Raw genomic sequence first — 26,395 nt, 5'->3', positions numbered from 1 at the left:
GCCTCGTCCCATCTCTGTTGGGTGCGCGCCTCGTCCCATCTCTGTTGGGTGCGCGCCTCGTCCCATCTCTGTTGGGTGCGCGCCTCGTCCCATCTCTGTTGGGTGCGCGCCTCGTCCCATCTCTGTTGGGTGCGCGCCTCGTCCCATCTCTGTTGGGTGCGCGCCTCGTCCCATCTCTGTTGGGTGCGTTATTACTGTCGGATGAGCATGTTGTCGCTGTTGGATGCACATGTTAAAGGTATGTGCGCACTCTGCAGAAAATTTCTACACCTAAAAACTGCACCTTGTTGCAGAAAAATGCACCAAAAAACGCATATGTTTTTTATTGCTTTTTTGTGCCATGCATTTTTTTAAGGGAATATGTGCATGCTGCAGTTATGTGCAAGGATAAAAGAAGCAATGTGCTGTCAGCATTTCTGAATTCTCATAGACTTTTCTGGGAGAAGAGGCATGCAGTTTTGGGCAACAAACTGCTCCAAACAACGCAGCATGCGCACACCGCTTAACACTGTTGCATTGATTTGTGTGCTCTTCTCTCATTGTGCAGTGAATTGTCATGTGCATCTCTTTCTGTGTACAGAATGCCAGAGGAAACTCCACCAATGGAACAAGAACCAGAGGCATCAGACTTTCCAGAGCCACAAGACTGCCATGATTGTCCTGGACCATCAGCCACTTCAAGCCAGTTTAATAATGCTCGTGCTCCAGAAATGGCACAGAGGAACATACAGTCTATCCTACAGATTGATCGGCACCAGATCCAGGCAGTGGAAACAGAAAAACAGGCCCTTGAACTGCAGGGACTTGGTTTAGCAGTGTATGACCAAGAAGTGCTGGAGCGTGGCGTCCTGCAGCAAGTAGATAATGCCATGAATGAGGCACAAGTAGCTGAAGCACAGAATGTACTTAAGGATGAGTTGAGGTATGAACTTGAAACAAAACTTTTTTTTTTTCTTCCTATGGCAAGCATATGCACTCACTTTCTGGTAAGTAGGGTTTGACTACCAGGACCACCTCCAATTTTAATAAAAATCAAAAAAGTTTACCAGCCAACAGCACTTAAAATAAACAAAAGAACAAGAAGAAAAAATGTTGAACTTACAGCACATAGGGGAGGCAAACTACCTTCACGGAAATAAGGATCTGGGAATTTGGAAGAGAGATCGGTGCTTGGTTTCTTGGATAGCGGAGTAGGTCCTTGCATGTTGCTGGTGATCTGACAACTCCAGAGGCAGCAAGGGTCCGTGGACACAGCAGAGATTCTGTTCATGCACACCTTAGAGGGAACATCTCCCAGTAAGGCTAGTTTCATACATCCGGCTTTTCGCTGCTTTGCCGGATTCGGCGCACGCCAGTACAGTGTATACAGTACAATGGCAGTGCGACAAGCGCCAGTCACGTGCTGTCATGTGACCGGAGCATGTGACCCGAAAGTTGCAGCGCTGCCATTGTACTGTATACACTCTACTGGCGTGAGCCGAATCCAGCAAACTGGTGAAAAGCCGGATGTATGAAACTAGCCTAAGAGGTCCTTTTGATTGTGGCTCCCAATACACCGACATTTGCATTCATTTGCCAGCATAAGGTGGTTGAAGTTAGTTTGCCTCCCCCCTATTCGGCAAGATCATCATTTTCTCTTCTTGTTCTTTTATTTTAAGTGCTGTTGGCTGTCACACCTTTTTGATTTTTTTATTAGATTTTTCATAAGGTGTGCCACGGATGTCCGGTTGGTAGCTGCAGGTCGACAAACAGCACAACCTAAGCATCTATTGGTGTGTGAGTGGCGGCCATGCCATTCATCAATTCTAAGTCATTTTTTGTTTGGGTTTCATGTTTCTTTGTTTTGTTTTTTATTCTTAATTAGAAGCACCACTATTCAGATTGTGTTGTGTGTTTTTTTTTTTTCTTCTTTGTTTTGGTTCACCTCCAATTTTAAGAAGGTTACTGTTGCATAGCCGTTTTCTGGCCACCTGGTGTTTTGAGATCTGTATCACATCTCCTTAACATGTTGTGTGTTTTGTTTTTTTTTTTTTTATATTCACAGTTCATGTCTCAGCTCCATAGGGCAAATCAACAAAATTATTGATCAACTTTCACCCCATGCTGCTACGTGTAAGGATGTCTGCAGAAAGCTGGATTCTGTGAAGCGGCAGAAACATAATAAAGTTAGTAACATTTTATGTGGAATTCTTTAGTATTTTGTAATTTTCTGACCGAGTCTACATTGCTCCCCAGCCTCAAGAGTTTTGATTCATAGGGGAAAGTTCAGGATAATATCGTTTGTGCGCTGTAAGAAGAAACCATGCCTTGGCAGTATCAAGCCTAGGCTGCAGAGAGGTGGTTGAGACCAGGAGCTAAGCATCCTCGAGCACTCCAGGCCATCTGCAAAGAAGTGCTGAAAATCTCACCAGGGACATACACGTTTGGCCACAAATTTTAAATGGCAGTAATGACCTGTCCCCTATGCATCAATCTGTAAAGAATAAAAAAGTAGGGCTAGGGCAAGAAAGGGACGACAACTTTGTAAAACATTATTTGCAAACTTGCTTGTTTCAATGAGCACTTTGTAATCATTCCTTCGTTAAAAGATCTTTCTTACCTAATCTGAACAGCATAATGTAGAGACAGATCCTGATTTCAATTATGTGTCACATACTTGGCTTGGCTGCTTGCTGCAGTTGAGTTTTAACATCAGGAGGATATCACAAGAGGAATAGTAAACCTGCTTCCAGGTAGACCAAACCCTGCCCATTCCACTGATTGGCAGTTTTCTGCCTGTTCATACTGTGACAGGGTTTTTATTTTGCTGTGCATTTGGAGAACTGGTAGATTTGCAGCAGAGAAAACAGCGATTTTATCAAAATTACAGTAAGCAGCCCAGTTAGTGATTCATAACTTGAATCAGGGTCTCTGCCCATACATCATGCTGCTCTCCGATGCGGCAGCAAAACCTGGTTACAGATCCCCTTTAATTGTTAACAGATGTTTTCAATGTATCTGACTTTGATGGAAAAAAAAATATTGTCTGGAAATGAGCCTGTATTTGTTAAAATCGCTGTGGTTCACTACCTAATATAGATCACCACTACCTGCTAGCTGGCACAGCAGCGAGGTGGTCTAGCCGACCTTGGTGTCTGTTTTCTGCAGCTATAGATCCTTGTATTATAGCATTTTGGGCTGTTGGGGCTGTGTACATCTGTAACAGAACTGTAGACAAGTACTATTATAAGAATTTTTATTCCAGATAATTTTTGGCACTTCATATTGGGAAAATGTACTTTGGACATTGGATATTTCAGATCATATGAACCTTTGTATTTTATTCCTTCTGTGTCTCTCTTGTGCAGATGTGTAACACAATGGTTGGTTGTTGTGGTTCCATCAAATGCAATAAATACAAATAGTGCAGGGCAATTACATAATCGAATGAATAAAATAACCCTTTATGTTGTAAGTTGTGAAATGGTTATTAATTTATGTAAATATGAGCAGAGTCCTGAAGAATTTTTCTAACAGACTGCAATTTAAAGTCCATTGTAGTATAGATCTGAGCAGTAGGGTTGAGCTTCGTCTGTACCCCAGTGCTTGGTGTTTTGGGTCACTGTGTGTGTGTGTGTGTGTGTGTGTGTGTGTGTGTGTGTGTGTGTGCGCGCGCGCGCATTGCTGGCTCTGGGTACTCTGAAATCATGGGAAATCTATTACCTTTTTTCCAGGCATTAATGTATTGGTGACAAAAAATGTCTGAATTTCACAGACCCTAAAGGTGGTGTCACACATAGCGACGCAGCAGCGATCATGACCAGCGATCTGACCTTATCAGGATCGCTGCTGTGTCGTTACATGGTCGCTGGTGAGCTGTCAAACAGGAAGATCTCACCAGCGACCAGTGACCAGCCCCCAGCCAGCAGCGACGCGTGGAAGCGAAACTAAGGTAAATATCGAGTAACCAAGGAAAGCACTTCTCTTGGTTACCTGATATTTACCTTAGTTACTAGCGTCCGCCGCTCTCACGCTGCCAGTGCCGGCTCCCTGTTCCCTGCACTCCTAGCCAGAGTACACATCGGGTTAATTACCCGATGTGTACTCCACCTACGTGTGTAGGGAACAGGGAGCCGGCACTGGCAGTGTGAAAGCACACCGCTTAGCGCTGGCTCCCTGCACTCCTAGCCAGAGTACACATCAGGTTAATTACCCGGTGTGTACTCCAGCTACGTACGCAGCGAGCCGGCACTGGCAGCGTGAGAGCGGCGGACGCTAGTAACTAAGGTAAATATCGGGTAACCAAGGAAAGGGCTTCTTGGTTACCCGATGTTTACCTTGGTTACAGCTTACCGCAGGCTGCCAGACGCTGGCTCCCTGCTCGCTTCAGTTCGTCGCTCTCTCGCTGTCACACACAGCGATGTGTGCTTCACAGCGGGAGAGCAACGACCAAAAAATAAAGCAGGACATTCAGCAACGACCGGCGACCTCACAGCAGGGGCCAGGTAGTTGCTGGATGTCACACACAGCGACAGCGACGGGATGTCGCTGCTACATCACAGAAAATGGTGACTTAGCAGCGACGTTGTTGTAGTCGTCGCTATGTGTGACACCACCTTAAGTTGTCTCTTGGACAATTTAACATCTCAATAATCAAGTACCTCTTAATAGGTGCACACGGTTATCATTTATTATGGCGTACACATCTGATAGTGAGGCATTCTTATTTGCTGATGCCATTGTAGAATGTATCCATTGTCATTCATGAAGGGGTACTAGCATAACTCTCCAGCCTCCATTGTATTATTTACTTGAGCTTTGTGTCGATTTTTAACACCTAAGGAACAGCAGCTAAAGAAAATGAAGGCTAAATTAAAGCGATTAAGAGCAGCACTGGGTGTCACCCACGAGCAGAGTGATCCCGAACAGCTTCAGCCAGAACATGTGGAAGATGGTGAGCCCTCAGCGTCCCTTTTATATTCTCTTTTTGGATGCATACATCTCTCTTGTCAGTGTCTTTCATCTGTGAATTGTATAAGGATATCCATTCAGATGTTGTTTTTTAATCTCCTCAGATGTGTTGCCTACTTCTTTGGACAGTATGTTAATGCCATTTCAAGATGATGATTGGGAAGAGCTCATCCGCACAGGGCAGATGACACCATTTGGCACCAAGATATCCCCAAAAGAGGAACGTAAGCCTAGAAAGCTGATGCTAAATGAGACCTCAGATTTTGAGAAATATCTTGCTGATCAAGCACAAATGGCAGCAAAGAGGAAACGTTCCTTTACTCCTAAACTAAGGCAAAAAGAGAGAATGAAAGCAGAGGCTAAAAAAGATGGAAGAGCTTTCAAATCAGTAAATCAAAGTGCCTTCATGCCATCCACTGAGAAAAGGTTGAAGAAAAAAATGCGAAAATTGCAGAGCAAAGCCTTGCAGATTCAGCTCAGGACGGGAGTTCCATCCAAAAAAATAGATGCCCTGTCCACAGAAAGCAGTCAGGGACATAACGAGGGGTCAGTTTACTCTCCTGATGAGCGAGAGACTAACGTGGATGAGGATGACGAGAGAATGCATGACAGCCCAAGCTCTGATTATGAGCTCAGTTCTCTAAAGACAAGGGTTACAAAAAGACCTCAACATCAGGGAATGGTCTCAGAGTTCCTCCTGAGCTCTGATGAAGATGACAAAGAGACCCCTCGCCTATTAAAGTGTAAACGTTGTAGAGATGATGGGGATGCCAAGGTCTACAAGCATCGAATATGGTAGGTTGCCATGTTGATCTGTGGTGCATTCTGCATTAAAGGGCTGTACCAATGTACCTAAACGCAGGAAACAGGTTAAATAGAAAACCCTCTCCCACCTCCCACCTTATTAATTCTGTGGATCTCCATTTCCTGTACCTGTGATCATGTGTCATCATCTCTGCTGAGGCCAATGACTCACTGCAGTGGTCACATGAGCCATGCGCACAGATTGTGAGGCTGGGAGGTATTGATTATTTTTTAACACAATTAGTGCCTTGATAGACTTTTAAAATACAGAAAACAATTTGTTTAGGTTCACCTGGTGAGATGGATCCTCCAAGCCCAAGATCCAAGTGGACACATGGGCCACAGGTGGTAGTGCAGCATGCACGTGAGGCACGTAGGATACACTAAGGCGGGCTTTGCACACTACGACATCGCAGGTGCGATGTCGGTGGGGGTCAAATCGAAAGTGACGCACATCCGGCGTCGCAGTCGATATCGTAGTGTGCAAATCCTTTTTGATACGATTAACGAGCGCAAAAGCGTCGTTATCGTATCATCGGTGTAGGGTCCGACATTTCCATAATGCTGGTGCAGCGACAGGTACGATGTAGATCCTCGTTCCTGCGGCCACACACATCGCTGTGTGTGAAGCCGCAGGAGCGAGGACCATCTCCTACCTGCGTCCCGGCTGCAATGAGGAAGGAAGGAGGTGGGCGGAATGTTTACGTCCCGCTCATCTCCGCCCCTCCACTGCTATTGGCCGCCTGCCGTGTGAAGTCGCTGTGACGCCGCACGACCCGCCCCCTTAGGAAGGAGGCGGGTTGCCGGCCAGAGCGACATCGCACGGCATGTAAGTCCATGTGAAGCTGCCGTAGCGATAACATTCGCTATGGCAGCAATCACAAGATATCGCTGCTGCGACGGGGGCGGGGACTATCGCGCTCGACATCGCAGCATCGGCTTGCGATGTCGCAGCATGCAAAGTACCCCTAACAGTGCTAGTGGAGACCGCAGGCAAGCAGGAGGCTGGAAACAAGTAGCAGAGGTCCTGATTGCTGCAGGCAGACAAGAGATATTATGCATACTGTGGACAGGTAGCAGAGGTACTGGAAGTCACAGGTAGATAGGAGACGTCCTGGAAACCGCAGACATCAGAGACACTGGAAGCCACATGCAGACAGTAGACTTTCTGAAGACCGCAGACAGGACTCTGGAACACTAAAATCTTAATACTATGACAGATCTGGGGAGCTTTATATAGGCCCAGGCAGATGATCACATGTGAGCACACAGGGGCATCTGCAAAGCACAATGTGGAGCACAAGAGAGTTAGCGGACCAGGGTCAAGGAAGCAGACTCAGGATCTGGGACAAGTGCGTAACATAATTGAATATAACAAGTCAAATTATATGACTGTTTTTATGTTTTGTAAGAATTAGAACTGTTAGGCCCTGTGCGCACTTGCCAGTTTTTGCCGCGGATTTCCTGCGGTTTTGCTGCATGTTATGTTCATAACATCTCTGCAGTGATTCACCAGCAAAACCTATGTGAAAAGAAAATGCTGTGCGCACTATGCGGATTTTGACAGCTGCATGTTTTGCTGTGGGATTCCCGCAGCAAAAACAATTGCATGTCACTTCTTTTCCGCACGTCGCTGCGGGATTTCACTCCATTGACTGCCATGTAATCGTGAAATTCCGCAGGGAATAACGCAGGCAGCAAATTCTGTGCAGTTCATTGCGTTTTCCTGCGTTATTCCCTCCGGTATTTCGCGGTTTACCTGCGGTAATGTTCATCGCTGCCCTGCGTTTTGCAGGGAAGTGATGTCATTATGACAGGAAGAGGAAGCGGAGCAGAGAGTAAACACACACAGATCACACACAGACACAAAACACACATCACACTCACACACAGACACATATAATACACATAGAAAGCAAACGGACATATAGAAAAAAAAACACGTGGGCTCCGCCGTATTTTTACCGTCCAGCCGAGGTAAGCACACAGCGGCGGCCCGGTATTCTCAGGCTGGGGAGGGCAAGGGAAAGGGTTAATGCCCCCCCCCCTCCCGCAGCCGAGAATATCAGCCCGCAGCTGCTTCGGGACTGTCGTATCCATTATGCGGCAGTACCGGAGTGTCCCCGTCTCTTCCTGTTGCCGTGATGCGGTGGCAAATCAGGGTAATATGAGGAGTTAATGGCGGCGGATCGCCGCCACTAAGTCCAGGCTTCATCATGGCAGTGTCTATGTGACAGCTTACATGATCAACCCGTAAGTAAAGTGAAAAAACCACACACACCGAAAAATCTTTTATTTTAAATAAAACACAAAAAAGCCCCTGGTTCACCATTTTATTAACCCCCCCGAAACACACAGCTCCGACGTAATCCACGTCCTGCGATGCTTGCATCCAGCCGCGACTGACACAGCGCTGAATGCAGCCTCGTAACGAGACAGCAGAGGTAACCACAGGGCATTTCCCACGGCCGGTAATGTGAACACCACATTACCGCTCGCGAGAAATGTAGCGTGTGCTCACAGGGACTCTATCTATCTATCCTTCTATCTATTCTTCATTCTGTCTATTTATCTATTTATCTGTCTGCTATCTATCTCAGAACGAAATTACTTTTTTTTTTTTTTTCCTCCAATGTGCTTTATTGCATTGAATGCATTAAAGCACATGTACCAACCCGCATGTGGCAAAACCCCGGCAATACCGCGGTAAAACTGCGGCAAACCGCATGCGGTTTTCGGGTGCAGTTTGCCGCGGTTTTTTACCGCGGGTGCGGTAATCTTTCAGACCCTGCGGAATTTTCTTAAGAAATTCCGTTTTCCAGTGCGCACAGGGCCTTACTCTTGCTGTGTCAGTTTTGGATGTATTTTGGATTCTACAGTCTGCTAAATGTTTTGTGGCCCATGGAGAACAGATTCAACACTTATAAGTTGTGCTTTTTGAGTTTCTTACATCTTAGGCACACAATAGTATAGGAAATATGACTGATCTGTAATACATGATGTATTGTAACTGATATAATCACTTTAGAGGACCTTTGTCCTGTATAAATATGCATTTTTTTTAATTTTTTTTTACTGGTAGTTCACATCCTTGTCTGCTATTAATCACAGCGAACATATAGATTATTCCTCAAAATTGACACCTGGTGCATGCTCTGTATTGTGAAGTAATAAGCCAGCAAAGGCACCCAGTTTTAGTTAACAGTGAAAGAGAGTGAGCTTGTGTCAGATCTGACAACTGGTGTATGTGTGCCGCCTCGACAGCGGATCGGATCCGTGGGAGTGATTACTCGTAGCTCGAGGGTCTCCGGACCCGGGGGCTAGGGGCCACACTCAAATGTAAAAGGGGTTATGTACAGGGGAGTTATAGTTAGTTTGTGACGCCACCTGTGGTGTACGGTAATGGATAGTACCGCCGCTGCCGTTGGGTGTACCCGGGGTGATGGAGTGGGGCAGCAAGGTGTTGTGGCCCTCCACGGGTAGGGGAAGGCCCCGGGACTCGGGATGGTTATACGGGGTGCTGTGCAGGGGTCACTCAGGTACTCACTCAGCAAATAAGCAGACGCTGACAACCGGGTAAACCAAATCTCTGACTGTCGTTGTCGCTCAAAGGGGAGCTCGTCCGGGTCCCGTCCCCTGCAGCACTGCCGGATGAGCCGTGACCGGCCTACTGGTACAAAGTTTTGATTCTCCAGAGTGGCCCGGTAGCTTGAAATTTGCCGGGCCACGCTCCCCACTGTGGCTAAGTGAGGGAGCCTGCTCTCAGGGGCTCACGCTTGGGATTTCAGTGGGCCGTTTGTGTGGAAAGCCCTATCCCCCTCGTTGCACTAGTGCCCCTGCTCTCTGAACTGGTGGGAACAGTCCATAGAAACCTGTCCTTCGCAGGTTAATTGCCATGTTGCCTGAAGCTTCTCCCCGACCTAGAGTCCGTGTACCCCGTCGTGCCTTCGGTCCCGGACTGGTGATAGGACCTGGCTGCTGACCATCCTCTTTGACAGGTCCCAGGCACCTAGCTTCAATCCCCTGCGACCAGGGGTCCGACTCCTCTAGGCCCAGACCACCGTTTGCAACCTAGTCTGCTTCCCCTGAGAGCCACTACTCCCAGCTTCCTCTGAGCTCCTCTCAGCTCGAGGGCTACTACTCGACTCTCACTACTCAACTGCTCTAACACCTTCCACCTCCCTGCCTGACCCCCTAGGTGGGTGGCCTTATTCCGCTTAAGCTGACCACTGGTGTGCCTCACTGGGTGTGGTGCAGGATGTATCTAGGATTTGATTTGCTGTTGGAGGCAGTACTGCAAGATGGGGACCCAGAACCATAAGGGTTTTGAATACTGCACGGGGAGGGATGTTTGTGCAGTACCCTGTGACAACCTGAGTAGTCCAGGGACGTCCCATATGCTCAGCAGAGCAGAGAGTAGCCCAGCCCCTGATACGGACATCACTAATAACTACAGTTAAGAGAGTACCTAACTATTCATACTCGCTATACTCATATCGAGTACGGTTTAATACTCGCTTATTCATTCCGAATAGCGTGTGCAATGCAAGTCAATGGGGAATATTTGCAATGTAACGAGTAACCCAAATTCCGCACTATTTGTTACTCGAACAAATAGTACTAGAGGTGGGGAGACAAAAGGCGCAATAGGGTCTTACCCGATATAACGTGAAATAAGAAGGAAATAGGTACACTCACCTAATGGGGTTGTGCCAGTCACAACTCCTTGAATCGCATGTGAGTGTCCGCGTGGTTTAAGCAGCGGCCCCGTAAAATAGTGGTAAAATATAATAAAATGATAAAAGAGAAAACGGGTAAATGCCGCGCTTAAAAACCACTGATGCAGAATTAATGTGGAAATTTCTTTTTATTTCAGCATTCCAACGCGTTTCAGAGACAAGGACCGTCTCCTTCCTCAGGGAAAAGAAATCATACACATATTCCCAGCCTAGTGCTTTATAAGAGGATCCATACTGCCACGTTGACAGCCATGACGTCATCCACCCACCAGGTTGCAGGGCAATGACTCATAAACACGTGGAGACGTACAAGAAGGAGTAAAAATGGTCACATTTTGATACATTAAAAACATCGCAAGAACGCAAGCAAACATCATAAATTACAATAAAATGTAAAAAAATTAAAAGTAAAAGTAAAATATCCCTTATTGGAGTGTTATTCATTTTTTCCCTTCCCCTTTTTAATGCAAATTCTTTTAGATATCAAATAACCATTGCAACACATTTTTATTTTCTATTTCTATAATTGTTAGTTCAGTCCGTTCCTTCTTTCTGCCCAGCGTACACCTCATGTGCATTTATTCACCACTCTGTATTACTGCACACACAGTTCTTTTCCCACGGTCTTACCCCTTGTTACCTCCGCTGGGTTATACTTGCTCTGTGCGCCTGCACATTCTTTCATTTTCCCACGGTCTGAACTCGTTTCACCCCGACAACCCTGATACTCGCTCCTTTCCTTCACGCTTCCGATCTCTTTCTATCTTACCTTAGATTCCTCTACACCAGCCCTTCACGGTTCAGATATTTGTCCACCTTTTTCTGCACCTTTAAAATCCCATTTTTACATTCAGACACGCTCACTACTTCTAATTAAAAACCGGTCATAATGTGTCTGCACCAGCATTAATCACATTTATGTGCCCACACGGATCTCTATATATAGCAAATTGTTCCATGGATCACTATGAAAAATTTAGAATTTTTTTTCACAAATATCGGTCTCCTTAAGTCACAAAATGACATACCAGTCCCATTTCCATCAAGATTAGTTGATGAATTTGGAGTAATGGTTTGGTGTTTAACGCCTCTGCACACTACCACCTTTCCTTTAAGTTCGCACCCTTCTAATTTCTTTTTATTTCTTTACACCCAAACTTTGCCTATATTTCCATAGACGTCCGAAATGAACAACCTATACATTTTTTAAATTTTTTTTACATTTTATTGTAATTTATGATGTTTGCTTGCGTTCTTGCGATGTTTTTAATGTATCAAAATGTGACCATTTTTTCTCCTTCTTGTACGTCTCCACGTGTTTGAGTCATCGCCCTGCAACCTGGTGGGTGGATGACGTCATGGCTGTCAACATGGCAGTATGGATCCTCTTATAAAGCACTAGGCTGGGAATATGTGTATGATTTCTTTTTCCCTGAGGAAGGAGATGGTCCTTGTCTCTGAAACGCGTTGGAATGCTGAAATAAAAAGAAATTTCCACATTAACTCTGCATCAGTGGTTTTTAAACGCGGCATTTTCCCGTTTTCTCTTTTATTATTTTATCATATTTCGAACAAATAGTACGGCATTCTACTTGTTACTTTTCTCCATTGACTTGCATTGCACACGCTATTCGGAATGAATACGCAAGTGTTAAACAGTACTCGTTATGAGTATAGCGAGTACGAATAGTTAGGTACTCGCTCAATTCTACTAATGACATCACATTTCAGAGCAGTGAAAGCTGCTGTGGGGAGTGACCACAGCTCCAGCCCCCTGAATGACTTCCCATTCCAGGATAGTACAAGAAACAGGGGTAGTGACCCAGCCCCTTGATGACATTTCATTTGAGAATCTGCAGTGCATTGGTAAGACTCGGATGGAAAGTTATCGGGTGGGGTGGAGGAGGAAATATGAAGTATGTGTAGAGAGGGAAAGGCGGGAACTTTCAATTGATGTGACTTACAAAGGTGGTTCATTTTAAAATGAGCTAGTTAAACATTGGCTATCAGTTTTCTGGTATGTCTTTCAACTTCTATATATATTTTTTCTGGGTTTTTCTTCTAGGCAATACCAAAAGCAGCAAGCAAATGAGGCACAGCAGCGGAGTGTGGCAGAGGAGTCTGAGGACAGCGATGTGGAATTTGATGAAGGTTTCTGCATACCAGGGTCTATTTGGAGAAAGTTGTACAAGTAAGTCCTAATTTCTGATTCCATATCTTACATTATACACCCTTTGATAATCCATCTACAGTGGGGGGAAAAAAAGTATTTAGTCAGCCACCAATTGGGCAAGTCCTCCCACTTAAAAAGATGAGAGAGGCCTGTAATTGACATCATTGAGACCACAACTATGAGAGACAAAATGAGAAATCAAATCAGAAAATCGTCTGATTTGGCAAGATTTTATTTGCAAATTATGGTGGAAAATAAGTATTTGGGCAATAACAAAAGTTCATCTCAATATTTTGTTATATATTCTTTGTTGACAGAGGTCAAACGTTTTCTGTAAGTCTTCACAAGGTTGGCACACAGTGTTTGGTGGTATGTTGGCCCATTCTCCATGCAGATCTCCTGTAGAGCAGTGATATTTTGGGCCTGTCACTGAGCAACACCGACTTTCAACTCCCACCAAAGGTTTTCTATGGGGTTGAGATCTGGAGATTGGCTAGGCCACTCCAGGATCTTCATATGCTTCTTCATATGCTTCTTACATGACCCTGTGCTACATTGGCTCATAGTGATCACGTCACTGCGACGCCGATGGAGCCAAGTGAGTAAAGATTTACCGCGACTGTCACTTAAATGACGCTGTGACATTTTCACAATGCCATTTAAGGGATTAACAGGCATGGGTGGAACACTGATCCACTCGTGCCTGTGAGGCACCCATGTCAGCTGTACAAATCATTACGTTATGTTGGTTTTGGACGTAATATTGCTGCCTGTAGTCATTAAGGGGTTAAGGGGTATTCCCTTCTCCAAGATCTTACCCCAATATGTAGTAGGTATAATAATATTAGCAAATACTTCCAATTAGAAATGTAGTCTAGTTCTCCTGATTAGCTATCTCTTACTTCTTTGTGCATGGCATTGTAGCAGCTTAGGTATCAATGATTACGAAAACTCACTTAGTGACATAGTTGCTCATGGTCGTAACCATGGATAGCTAAGCTACTGTAATACCCTTGACATAAAGTAAGCAACATAGCGAATGAGGAGAACTATACCACATTGCTAATTGGAGGTATTTACTAATATTATTACACCTACTACATATTGGGATAGGATCTTGGAAATGGGAATATCCATTTAAAATGCTTTGTGATGTCTGAGATGTTGTGAGGCTTCCATTAGTGGCTGTCTGATCTGTATAACATGCCCGATTCTTCCACAGTTTACCGTCTGGGGTTACTCGTCAGTCTTACCCGCTAATCATTGAATACTCTGCAATGTTTTGTTGGTAATCCAGTCACATTTTTTTAACATCTCAGTTATTCGTCTCCCATAAACATGCACTTCTGAATGATTTATTTCATAGAAGCCCAGTTTGGCAGTCTCCTCTCTAGACATTAAACCATTGTTCTGGGGCACTATATCTTCCTTTACATGACCAGCTTTAGTTATCTGAATTCAAAGGTTGATACTTTGGGGAGGGGGGGTGGGGGGAGGCAGCTTTGACAATCACACAGGAAGGTAATTGCTTTCATATTCAAAAGTAGTGATGAGTGAAACCGAATGTTAAAGGTCGGAATTCGTACTGGACACCGGGTGTTTGGTGCTCGAAGTAGAACATGGACTAAAAGAAGAAGAAAAAAAAAGTATGTGTCCGAGTTTGGAGTTCAGGTGCTGTTTGTTTTAAGTTTGTTTTAAGCCAATCTAACAATCTGTATTGCATGTGGAAGTTGCTTGTACACTGCTGTGAACAAAAGCTGTCTGCTTTACCGTGTCTGGTTATCAAAAATAGCAGGGATCCCACGCCGTTTAAAAAAATATTTATTGAAATAATGTAAAAAATAGCGTGCAATGCCCCCTATTTTTAATACCCAGCCAAGGTAAAGCAGGTGAGGTTGTCAATACCCATGATTATTTGGCCCTTCCCAGCCTAAAAATAGCAGCTTGCAGGTGCACCAGAAGTGATGTATTAATCAGATACGCCAATTCTAGCTCTTTTCCCGGCTTATCCTGATTGCTCCGATACGGTGGCAATTGAGGTAATTCTTTTGGGGTTGATGTGAGCTGTAAACTGACTAGTGGTAGCAAGCCCAGGGGTCAGTAATGGAGAAGAGTCTGACACCCCCATTGCTAACCTGACAAGTGTAGAGTAAAAGGAAAAAAGGAAAAAAAAGTTCATTTCAATAAAGACTCCTCCACACTCCCTCGTTCCCAAAATCCTCGACGTTCCGACTTAATTCAATTAGGGTATAAAGACTCCACCCACACTCCCTTGTGAACGAAGATCCATAGGAATCAAAGGGTGTTGTGAGACATTACACCACTGGATTACGTTGAAACTTTGAGGATTTTTTTAAATGAATAAATTGGTGAACGAAGGAGTGTGGGGGAGTCTTTATTCAAATAAACTGTTTTTTCCGTGTGTGTGTTTGTGTTTTTTAACTCTACACTTGCCGGGATAGTAATGGCGGTGTCCGGTAGATGCCTAGTCATTACTGATTCCTGGGCTTAATGCCAGCTGTAAGTTCACAACTGACATCAACCTAAAAAGTATTGCACCAGGGCAATTGGGAAGAGCTGGCAAAATGACAGAATTTTCATAGCTAATGGATGCACTACTTCTGGGACAGCTGCAGGCTGCTATTTTTAGACTGGAAGTGGCTAAATAACCATGGGCCTTCCCAGCCTGATAATATCAATCCCCAGCTGTCGACTTTACCTTGGTTGGTTATCAAAAATAGGGGGGACCCCAAGACTATTTTTAAATAAAATCTCATGTTGCTGTCCATACAACCTGGATTCATTCATTCATTCATTCATTCATTCATTCATAAAGTTTGTTAAAAGAACTGAGAGTCCTCAGTGGTTGATCGTAGAGGAAGGAGATTTTTCAGCTCACCTGCTGTCTGAGTGTTGAAGTCCACAAATGTACGGCATCCACCGGGAGGTCCCAGCCGGTAATACGAGTGTAAGGAGTAACGGAAGAAAGGATCCGGCACGATTATATTATAAAAACATCAAAAATCTTTATTTCCATGGTTAAAAAAGTACCTGTGGAGACAAAGTGGTGTACTTCACAAGAGACTTAACGCGTTTCGGACTGCGGTAAAAACAAGAGAGTCCTTAATCATAAGACCATGGAAATAAAGATTTTTGATGTTTTTATAATATAATCGTGCCGGATCCTTTCTTCCGTTACTCCTCAGTGGTTGATACCTTTTTAATGGCTAACTGAAAAGATGGTAATAATACTTACTATTATTACCATCTTTTCAGTTAGCCATTAAAAGGTATCAACCACTTAGGACTCTCAGTTCTTTTAAACAAACTTTTTTTTATCTCTACTGGCTAACACGGTACGAAGATATATTTTACCTGTATTCATTCATTCATTCATTCATTCATTCATTCATTCATTCATTCAACTAATCACTATTTACAATTCATTTGGCTTTGATATGGTTAGGAAAGGTCCAAAGTTCCTGCACTTAGTTTCCTTTTGTTTTTTTTTTCTATGTTGTGTCTTCATTCATCATTTCCTTCCCACAGGTACCAGCAGACAGGTGTTCGTTGGCTATGGGAACTACATTGCCAACAGGCAGGAGGCATTTTGGGAGATGAGATGGGATTGGGCAAAACTATCGAGATAATTGTCTTCTTGGCAGGCTTGTGCTACAGCCGAATACGAACACGAGGCTCCGATTACAGGCAAGTGGATGCCCTGTAGACTTACAGTCTGAAACAGCCATGAATATTTCATCAGCATTATTACAGAGCGGGTCTGCTGAATAATTGACTGAATATCAATTAGATGGCTGCTTTAATGTCTGTTTATGACAGGGAGGGGAACTGCAGGGCACAGGAAATTAAAGAGCTCACACTAGTAATGAATTCTTGGCCAGTGCATCTGCGTCTTCCCACTGACTGGTACAGCCTTTTGATAGCAGCAATGTGTAGTTGTGTACACGGCTCTACGAGGCGAAAGTATGCACTGAATAATATATGCATCGCTCTGTACAGGCAAGAAGTGTTTTAACCCTCCTTTTTTGCACAGCTTTTTTTGTGCTCGCTTGATCTTATTGTTTTCCTTTCTAACAAATACAATGCAAAGTTATAATCATGTAGGTTTGCTGGGTTCTCAACTGTGTGCAACGCAGTGTGGGTGGGGCTCAGTGCTTACAACTGTTGACTTGCGAGTATAAGGCTATGTGCACACGTTGCGTATTTGCGTGCAGTTAGGCTGCATATTGCACTACAGCGTAACTGCATGCGTCCTGCGTCCCCAGCACAATATATGAAGATTGTGCATAATCCATGCGCACGTTGCGTTTTAGAACGCAGCGTTCGGCTGCTGCCAAGACGCTGCGTTCTAAAAAGCAACATGTCACTTATTTTGTGCGTTTTGGTTGCATTTTCACCCACTCTGTCTGTCGGTCTCTCTGTCTCCCTATCGGTCGGTCTCTCTCTCTGTCGATCTATCCGTCTCTCCCCCCCCCCCCCCCTCTCATACTCACCGATCACTGACCAATCACCGGCGCGGCGCTGCACGGCTGTCACACTGCGGCGTCTTCTCCAGCTTTTGAAAATGCCGGCCGCTCATTATTACATTTCGGATTCACTGCTTCCCCCGCCCACCGGCGCCTATAATTGGTTGCATGGCAGGTATGTTCACACACATATAATTTCAAACGTGTGTGCGTATGGCCAGTGGAACGCTGCATACTGCCAGGCATTGGTTATATATACCTTTCAAATTTCCCATGCAACTTCCGGTCCTCCGCGTCACAGTGACCTCCGCAATCAGACGACATGCATGCGTGATTCATGATGGAAATAATATTTGGACCTCATCATGTGATCCATTTAGTTCTTTATTCCCTTTGTTATTTCTGTGATACCGGTTTCGTTATTCACTGCTGCATTTTTTTGCCAATGCAATTTGGGGTTTCGTGCGCTGCCTATATAATTTTCTGCATGTGGCTAAGTGCAATTTGTAATTATCAGATTGATTTTGCACCTTTTCTTATTTGGTGGATTATTATTTATATCTATCATTCTTTGGGTTACATGTAGAGATATTAATGTATAGATCTATATGGGGCATTGTTATATATTTATCATTGAGATCGCCTAATGCACTGCGTTGTTAATATTATTATCTGATATATGGTGTTATTAAAGTATCATGGGGTGCAGGCGCGTATTTATGCGGTTCACTGCGTTCCTTGAGCAAATGAGGAAGTTGATCGGCGCCATATAGACCTAACTAGCCTACTGTGGGTAGCACATGCGCATACTATGCATTCCAGTACGCTCCAGTGGCTGGATGCGGAAATGAAGTTGCTTGGCAGTATAAACTAGTTGATTACTGCTTGCACATGCGCAACAGGCGCGATGCATTGTGCATTGCAGTCTGAATTAGTTGATCATGAATTGCGTATCCGTGTCACGTCACACCTCTACGTCTGATTGCGGAGGTCTCTGTGACGCGGAGGACTGGAAATCGCGCAGGAAATTTGAAAGGTGTATATATAACCAATGCCCGGCAGTATGCACAGCGTCCCACTGGCCATAGGCACACGTGTTTGAAATTATATGTGTGTGTACATACCGGCCATTGCAGGCTCTCCTTCCCCTTCCTCCCCTGATGAACTCTCGGTTTTAACGTAAGAGGGAAATGCATTGGGAAGGCTGCATTTTGTTGGGGTAGCTTACCATGGTGCAAGATAGGGGGTTAAGCAGAAACCAATATTGGACCCTGAATTGCCGACCCTTCTTTCGCCTGTTTATCCTGTGGTGTATGATCTACTCGTGGAGGAAAATCAGGTGAGATCCATCAAAATTTCATGTTTGCATTTTATTGCACTGCACTTTGTGTTGTTTGATGTTTTTAGAATGCATATCCGACTAAGGGCAACATTTGTGTGGCGTTTACATCTTCATTTTTTCCAGGGTTTCCTCCCACTCTTATTCCCACTACTGACAATGTCTGTAAAGTGATGCAGCATACATGCACAATTATTTGGAAATTTGTAATTTTGATAATTTTATTATTGAATAACTGCAGTGCTCTTGGTTAGTCGAAAAGGTTAATAAACCTGAATTTTTATGAAAATGTTTCGTTTATTAAAAATTTCTGTGTACAAAATTATTGGGTAAATGTTAATGTGCAGAATTTTTCTGTAACTAAATGAGAAACATAAATTTTCCCATCTCAATCGTTTATTTTCATCTGTTAGTGAGAACAAAAACTAAACCGCCCAAAATGTACAAGAATATACGTTTCTGACATTTAAAAAAAAAATATCAGTGACCCATACCCCCCTTCTTTTCAATAAGGCAATTGATGTTCATACATGGAGTCTGCAATTTACTACCAACCACCGCTTCCCAGATACTATGACTGTTTTCCTGCACCATAAATCTACTATTTAAGAAGGGCCCACGAGTTCTCATTATGGTTTAGGTTCGGTGAGGAAGGGGCTGGGTCATTATTTTTTAATCTATAAGAACTTTACTGTCATCCATGAGACTTCTATGCTGCGATGGAACATTGCCCCGCATAAAAATCATGTTTTTCTTGAAACAGACATTTTTTCTGTACCACTGATTGAAGAAAGTATCTTCTAAAAACCGACCGTAGGTTAGGGAGTTTATTTTGATGTCCTCAACCTCAAAAGTTCCAAATCACTCTCCTTAAACCCTTTCAAGACTTTTGCCATGTCTGTATGTCAAAATTCGAGTCCCTGCCTTTGATGTGGGCTTCCCTGGCGCACCCACATCTATCCCTTCACATGACTGCTGATTTAATCAACCATCAACCTTTAACAGCCGCGGAGATCCGCCAGTGGCTATTAACCAGTTAAATTCCATTGTCAATCTCTGAGATGGCATTTAACATACATCTGCAGGGGGGAACATTTAATCCTTCTGCCCATCGGTGCACCCGTGATGTGATGGCGGGACGCCGATAGTTTGCCATGAAAGCTAGGGTCTGCTGATGACCCCCTTGCTTGTTGTTACGATATTTGTGAAAGCCATCTTTCAGCTGGCGGTCATTGGAGATCATGAATTTAACTGTACATGACATTCTGATACACTGCTATGTGTAACACACAGGATCAGACAATCACTACTTCAAGTCCCCTGAGGGGACTGTTAAATCGAATAACAAGTGAGGAAAAAAATAAAATCACAACTTCATATCACCCCTTTTTTTTTGCAGCAATAAAAATAAAACAAAAAAGCAAACACTACACATATTTGGGATCGCTGTGTTTGAAAAAGTCCAATCTATCAAAATCTAAAAAAATATCTGATTGGTAAACCGCGTAACAAGGAACGAAAATTAAAAATGCCAGAAGTATGTTTTTGGTCAGGCAGCATTACAATAAAAGTAAGGTGTTCAAAATGTCATATCTACCCTAAAATGTACAAAAATGAAAAAGTCAGCTCACCAGATAAGTAGTCCACAAAATGTTCATTGTCCAGAAGTAAGCACGGAGAACGAGGGGAGTATACTCCAAGCCAAAAATCCAAAAGAAAAATTGTTCTCCAGCTACTTCATCGATAGGATAAAACGTAAATTTTTATTTTCATCAGTTAAAAATTATTGTAGACATAAAAGCAAAAGTATCTTCACACCATCACCCCCCCCCAAAGACTAAATGTTTTGGCACTAAGGCTATGTGCGCATGTTGGGTTTTTTTCCGCGGATACGTTGCGTTTTGAACTGCAACGTAACTGCATGCGTTCAGCTTCCCCAGCAAAGTCTATGAGAAAGCCGAAAAATCAATGCACACGCTGCGTTTGTGAACGCAGCGTTTTGGATGCCCAAAATCGCTGCGGAAAAAAAAGCAGCATGTAATTTCTTTTGTGCGTTGTAGCTGCGTTCTCCACCCATTGAAATCAATGATGTGGGTCAGAACGCAACCAAAATGCACTTGGACTGCATTTTTGTTGTGTTCCGCATGCTTTTTTGACAAGCCAAACGCAGGTCTTTTCAGTCTCTGTGATGTCGGTCAATTTCTGTCTGTGGATTTCGGTGAATCTCCCTTTGTCTGTCGGTCGGCCGGTCTGTTTATCTGTCAGTTGGTCGCTCTGTCTGTCTCTCTCTCTCTCTCTCTCTCTCTCTGTCGGTCGGTCTCTCTATCTGTCTGTCCCTCTCTCTGTCCGTCGGTCAGTCTCTCCCCCTCTCTCATACTCACTGATCCCCGATCACCAGTGCGGCGTTGCACGGCGTTCACACTGCTCCGGCGGCTTTTCCTCTTTTGAAAATGCCGGCCGCTCAATATTCAATTTCGTATTCCTTGCTTTCCCCGCCCACCGGCGCCTATGATTGGTTGCAGTCAGACGCGTCTCCATGCTGAGTGACAGCTGTCTCACTGCAACTAATCACAGCCGCCAGTCGGCGGGTCTATGTAGTGCAGTAAAATAAATAAATAATTTAAAAAAACGGCATGCGGTCCCCGCCAATTTTGATACCAGCCAAGATAAAACCACATCTCTGAAGGCTGGTATTCTCAGGATTGGGAGTCCCATGTTATGGGGAGCCCCCCAGCCTAAAAATATCAGCCATCAGCCGCCCGGAATTGCCGCATCGATTAGATGTGACAGTCCCGGGACTCTACCCGGCTCATCCAGAATTACCCTGGTGCGGTGGCAATCTGGGTAATAAGGGGTTAATGGCAGCAGCCCATAGCTGCCACGAAGTCCTAGGTTAATCATGACAGGCGTCTCCCCGAGATACCTTCCATAATTAACCTGTAAGTGAAAGTAAATAAACACATAAAAATCATTTATTTGGAATAAAAGACAAAAACACCTTCTTTCACCACTTTATTAAAATCCCCAAATACCCCTCCAGGTCCGGCGTAATCCAGAGGTCCCGCGACGCATCCAGCTCTGCTACATGAAGCTGACAGGAGCTGCCGTAGAACACCGCCACTCCTGTGAGCTCCACGCAGCAACTGAAGTGAATCGCGCTGTCAGCGGGGACGTCACTGAGGTAATGCCTGTGTGTGTGTGTGTGTGTGTGTGTGTGTGTGTGTGTGTGTGTGTGTGTGTGTGGTGATGATGATGAGGGCTGTAGTGTCGGGATGTGTGCGGGTATGTCGGCAGTAATGTCGGGATGTGTGTGGTAGTGTCGGGATGTGTGTGGTAGTGTCGGGATGTGTGCGGTAATGTCGGGATGTGTGCGGGGATGTCGGCGGTAATGTCGGGATGTGTGCGGGGTTGTCGGCGGTAATGTCGGGATGTGGGCGGTAATGTCGGGACGTGTGCGGGGATGTCGGCGGGAATGTCGGGATGTGAGCGGGAAAGTCGGAATGTGTGCAGGGATGTCGGCGGTAATGTCGGGACGTGTGCGGGGATGTTGCCGGTAATGTTGGGATGTGTGCGGGGATGTTGGCGGTAATGTTGGGATGTGTGCGGGAATGTCGGCGGTAATGTCGGGACGTGTGCCGGGATGTCGGCGGTAATGTTGGGATGAGTGCGGGAATGTCGGGATGTGTGCGGGGTTGTCGGCGGTAATGTCGGGACGTGTGCCGGGATGTCGGCGGTAATGTTGGGATGTGTGCAGGAATGTCGGGATGTGTGTGGGATGTCGGTGGTAATGTTGGGACGTGTGCGGGGATGTCGGCTGTAATGTTGGGATGTGTGCGGGGATGTCGGCGGTAATGTCAGGATGTGGGCGGTAATGTTGGGACGTGTGCGGGGATGTCGGCGGTAATGTTGGGATGTGTGCGGGAATGTTGGGATGTGTGCGGGAATGTCGGGATGTGTGCGGGGATGTCGACGGTAATGTTGGGATGTGTGCGGTAATGTCGGGATGTGTGCGGGGATATCGGCGGTAATGTCGGGATGTGTGCGGGGATGTCGGCGGTAATGTCGGGATGTAGGCGGTAATGTCGGGATGTGTGCGGGAATGTCGGGATGTGTGTGGGGATATCGGCGGTAATGTCGGGACGTGTGCGGAGATGTCGGCAGTAATGTTGGGATGTGTGCGGGAATGTCGGGATGTGTGCGGGGATGTCGGCGGTAATGTCGGGATATGGGCGGGGATGTCGGCGGTAATGTTGGGATGTGTGCGGGGATGTCGGCGGTAATGTCGGGACGTGTGCGGGAATGTCGGCGGTAATGTAGGGATGTGTGCGGGGATGTCGGCGGTAATCTTGGGATGTGTGCGGGAATGTCGGGATGTGTGCGGGGATGTCGGCGGTAATGTCGGGATATGGGCGGTAATGTCGGGACGTGTGCGGGGATGTCGGCGGGAATGTCGGGATGTAGGCGGTAATGTCGGGATGTGTGCGGGAATGTCGGGACGTGTGCGGGGATATCGGCGGTAATGTCGGGACGTGTGCGGAGATGTCGGCAGTAATGTTGGGATGTGTGCGGGAATGTCGGGATGTGTGCGGGGATGTCGGCGGTAATGTCGGGATATGGGCGGTAATATCTGGACGTGTGCGGGGATGTCGGCGGTAATGTTGGGATGTGTGCGGGGATGTCGGAGGTAATGTCGGGACGTGTGCGGGAATGTCGGCGGTAATGTTGGGATGTGTGCGGGGATGTCGGCGGTAATCTTGGGATGTGTGCGGGAATGTCGGGATGTTTGCGGGGATGTCGGCGGTAATGTCGGGATATGGGCGGTAATGTCGGGACGTGTGCGGGGATGTCGGCGGTAATGTTGGGATATGTGCGGGGATGTCGGCGGTAATGTCGGGACGTGTGCGGGGATTTCGGCGGTAATGTCAGGATGTGTGTGGGAATGTCGGGTTGTGTGCGGGGATGTTGGCGGTAATGTCGGGATGTGTGCGGGGATGTCGGCGGTAATGTTGGGATGTGTGCGGGAATGTCGGGATGTGTGCGGGGATGTCGGCGGTAATGTCGGGATATGGGCGGGGATGTCGGCGGTAATGTTGGGATGTGTGCGGGGATGTCGGCGGTAATGTCGGGACGTGTGCGGGAATGTCGGCGGTAATGTAGGGATGTGTGCGGGGATGTCGGCGGTAATCTTGGGATGTGTGCGGGAATGTCGGGATGTGTGCGGGGATGTCGGCGGTAATGTCGGGATATGGGCGGTAATGTCGGGACGTGTGCGAGGATGTCGGCGGTAATGTCGGGATGTAGGCGGTAATGTCGGGATGTGTGCGGGAATGTCGGGACGTGTGCGGGGATATCGGCGGTAATGTCGGGACGTGTGCGGAGATGTCGGCAGTAATGTTGGGATGTGTGCGGGAATGTCGGGATGTGTGCGGGGATGTCGGCGGTAATGTCGGGATATGGGCGGTAATATCGGGACGTGTGCGGGGATGTCGGCGGTAATGTTGGGATGTGTGCGGGGATGTCGGCGGTAATGTCGGGACGTGTGCGGGAATGTCGGCGGTAATGTTGGGATGTGTGCGGGGATGTCGGCGGTAATCTTGGGATGTGTGCGGGAATGTCGGGATGTGTGCGGGGATGTCGGCGGTAATGTCGGGATATGGGCGGTAATGTCGGGACGTGTGCGGGGATGTCGGCGGTAATGTTGGGATATGTGCGGGGATGTCGGCGGTAATGTCGGGACGTGTGCGGGGATTTCGGCGGTAATGTCAGGATGTGTGTGGGAATGTCGGGTTGTGTGCGGGGATGTCGGCGGTAATGTCGGGATGTGTGCGGGGATGTCGGCGGTAATGTCGGGACGTGTGTGGGGATGTTTGCGGTAATCTTGGGATGTGTGCGGGAATGTCGGGATGTGTGCGGGGTTGTCGGCGGTAATGTTGGGATGTGTGCGGGGATGTCGGCGGTAATGTTGGGATGTGTGCGGGAATTTCGGGATGTGTGCGGGGATATCAGCGTTAATGTCGGGATGTGTGCGGGGATGTCGGCGGTAATGTCTGGATGTGAGCGGTAATGTTGGGACGTGTGCGGGGATGTCGGCGGTAATGTCGGGACGTGTGCGGGGATGCCGGCGGTAATGTTGGGATGTGTGCGGGGATGTCGGCGGTAATCTTGGGATGTGTGCGGGAAGTCGGGATGTGTGCGGGGTTGTCGGCGGTAATGTCGGGACGTGTGCGGGGATGTCGGCGGTAATGTCGGGACGTGTGCGGGAATGTCAGCGGTAATGTTGGGATGTGTGCGGGGATGTCGGCGGTAATCTTGGGATGTGTGCGGGAATGTCGGGATGTGTGCGGGGATGTCGGCGGTAATGTCGGGATATGGGCGGTAATGTCGGGACGTGTGCGGGGATGTCGGCGGTAATGTCGGGATGTAGGCGGTAATGTCGGGATGTGTGCGGGAATGTCGGGACGTGTGCGGGGATATCGGCGGTAATGTCGGGACGTGTGCGGAGATGTCGGCAGTAATGTTGGGATGTGTGCGGGAATGTCGGGATGTGTGCGGGGATGTCGGCGGTAATGTCGGGATATGGGCGGTAATATCGGGACGTGTGCGGGGATGTCGGCGGTAATGTTGGGATGTGTGCGGGGATGTCGGCGGTAATGTCGGGACGTGTGCGGGAATGTCGGCGGTAATGTTGGGATGTGTGTGGGGATGTCGGCGGTAATCTTGGGATGTGTGCGGGAATGTCGGGATGTGTGCGGGGATGTCGGCGGTAATGTCGGGATATGGGCGGTAATGTCGGGACGTGTGCGGGGATGTCGGCGGTAATGTTGGGATATGTGCGGGGATGTCGGCGGTAATGTCGGGACGTGTGCGGGGATTTCGGCGGTAATGTCAGGATGTGTGTGGGAATGTCGGGTTGTGTGCGGGGATGTCGGCGGTAATGTCGGGATGTGTGCGGGGATGTCGGCGGTAATGTCGGGACGTGTGTGGGGATGTTTGCGGTAATCTTGGGATGTGTGCGGGAATGTCGGGATGTGTGCGGGGTTGTCGGCGGTAATGTTGGGATGTGTGCGGGGATGTCGGCGGTAATGTTGGGATGTGTGCGGGAATTTCGGGATGTGTGCGGGGATATCAGCGTTAATGTCGGGATGTGTGCGGGGATGTCGGCGGTAATGTCTGGATGTGAGCGGTAATGTCGGGACGTGTGCGGGGATGTCGGCGGTAATGTCGGGACGTGTGCGGGGATGCCGGCGGTAATGTTGGGATGTGTGCGGGGATGTCGGCGGTAATCTTGGGATGTGTGCGGGAAGTCGGGATGTGTGCGGGGTTGTCGGCGGTAATGTCGGGACGTGTGCGGGGATGTCGGCGGTAATGTCGGGACGTGTGCGGGAATGTCAGCGGTAATGTTGGGATGTGTGCGGGGATGTCGGCGGTAATCTTGGGATGTGTGCGGGAATGTCGAGATGTGTGCGGGGTTGTCGGCGATAATGTCGGGACGTGTGCGGGGATGTCGGCGGTAATGTTGGGATGTGTGCGGGGATATCAGCGTTAATGTCGGGTCGTGTGCGGGGATGTCGGCGGTAATGTCGGGATGTGAGCGGTAATGTCGGGACGTGTGCGGGGATGTCGGCGGTAATGTCGGGACGTGTGCGGGGATGTCGGCGGTAATGTCGGGACGTGTGCAGGGATGTCGGCGGTAATGTTGGGATGTGTGCGGGGATGTCGGCGGTATTGTTGGGATGTGTGCGGGGATATCAGCGTTAATGTCGGGATGTGTGCGGGGATGTCGGCGGTAATGTCGGGATGTGAGCGGTAATGTCGGGACGTGTGCGGGGATGTTGGCGGTAATGTTGGGACATGTGCGGGGATGTCGGCGGTAATGTCGGGATGTGTGCGGGAATGTCGGGAC

At 47.0% G+C, this 26,395-nt stretch overlaps 1 protein-coding gene across 1 annotated transcript in view; it reads left to right on the top strand.

The window, feature by feature from the left end:
• Positions 1-581: 581 nt before the first annotated feature.
• ERCC6 (ERCC excision repair 6, chromatin remodeling factor) overlaps positions 582-26,395 on the top strand; it is a 248,919-nt gene continuing 223,105 nt past the window's right edge. Inside the window, 6 exon segments of the mRNA XM_075349123.1 lie at positions 582-922; positions 2,045-2,165; positions 4,822-4,933; positions 5,055-5,745; positions 12,559-12,684; positions 16,216-16,374. Of these exon segments, the coding sequence (XP_075205238.1) occupies positions 582-922; positions 2,045-2,165; positions 4,822-4,933; positions 5,055-5,745; positions 12,559-12,684; positions 16,216-16,374 (1,550 nt within the window).

Source organism: Anomaloglossus baeobatrachus, chromosome 5 (genome assembly GCF_048569485.1).
Source record: "Anomaloglossus baeobatrachus isolate aAnoBae1 chromosome 5, aAnoBae1.hap1, whole genome shotgun sequence".
Taxonomy (NCBI): Eukaryota; Metazoa; Chordata; class Amphibia; order Anura; family Aromobatidae; genus Anomaloglossus; species Anomaloglossus baeobatrachus.
The sequence above is the reverse complement of the archived record's forward strand: the minus strand, read 5'-3'. Positions and strand labels throughout refer to the sequence as shown.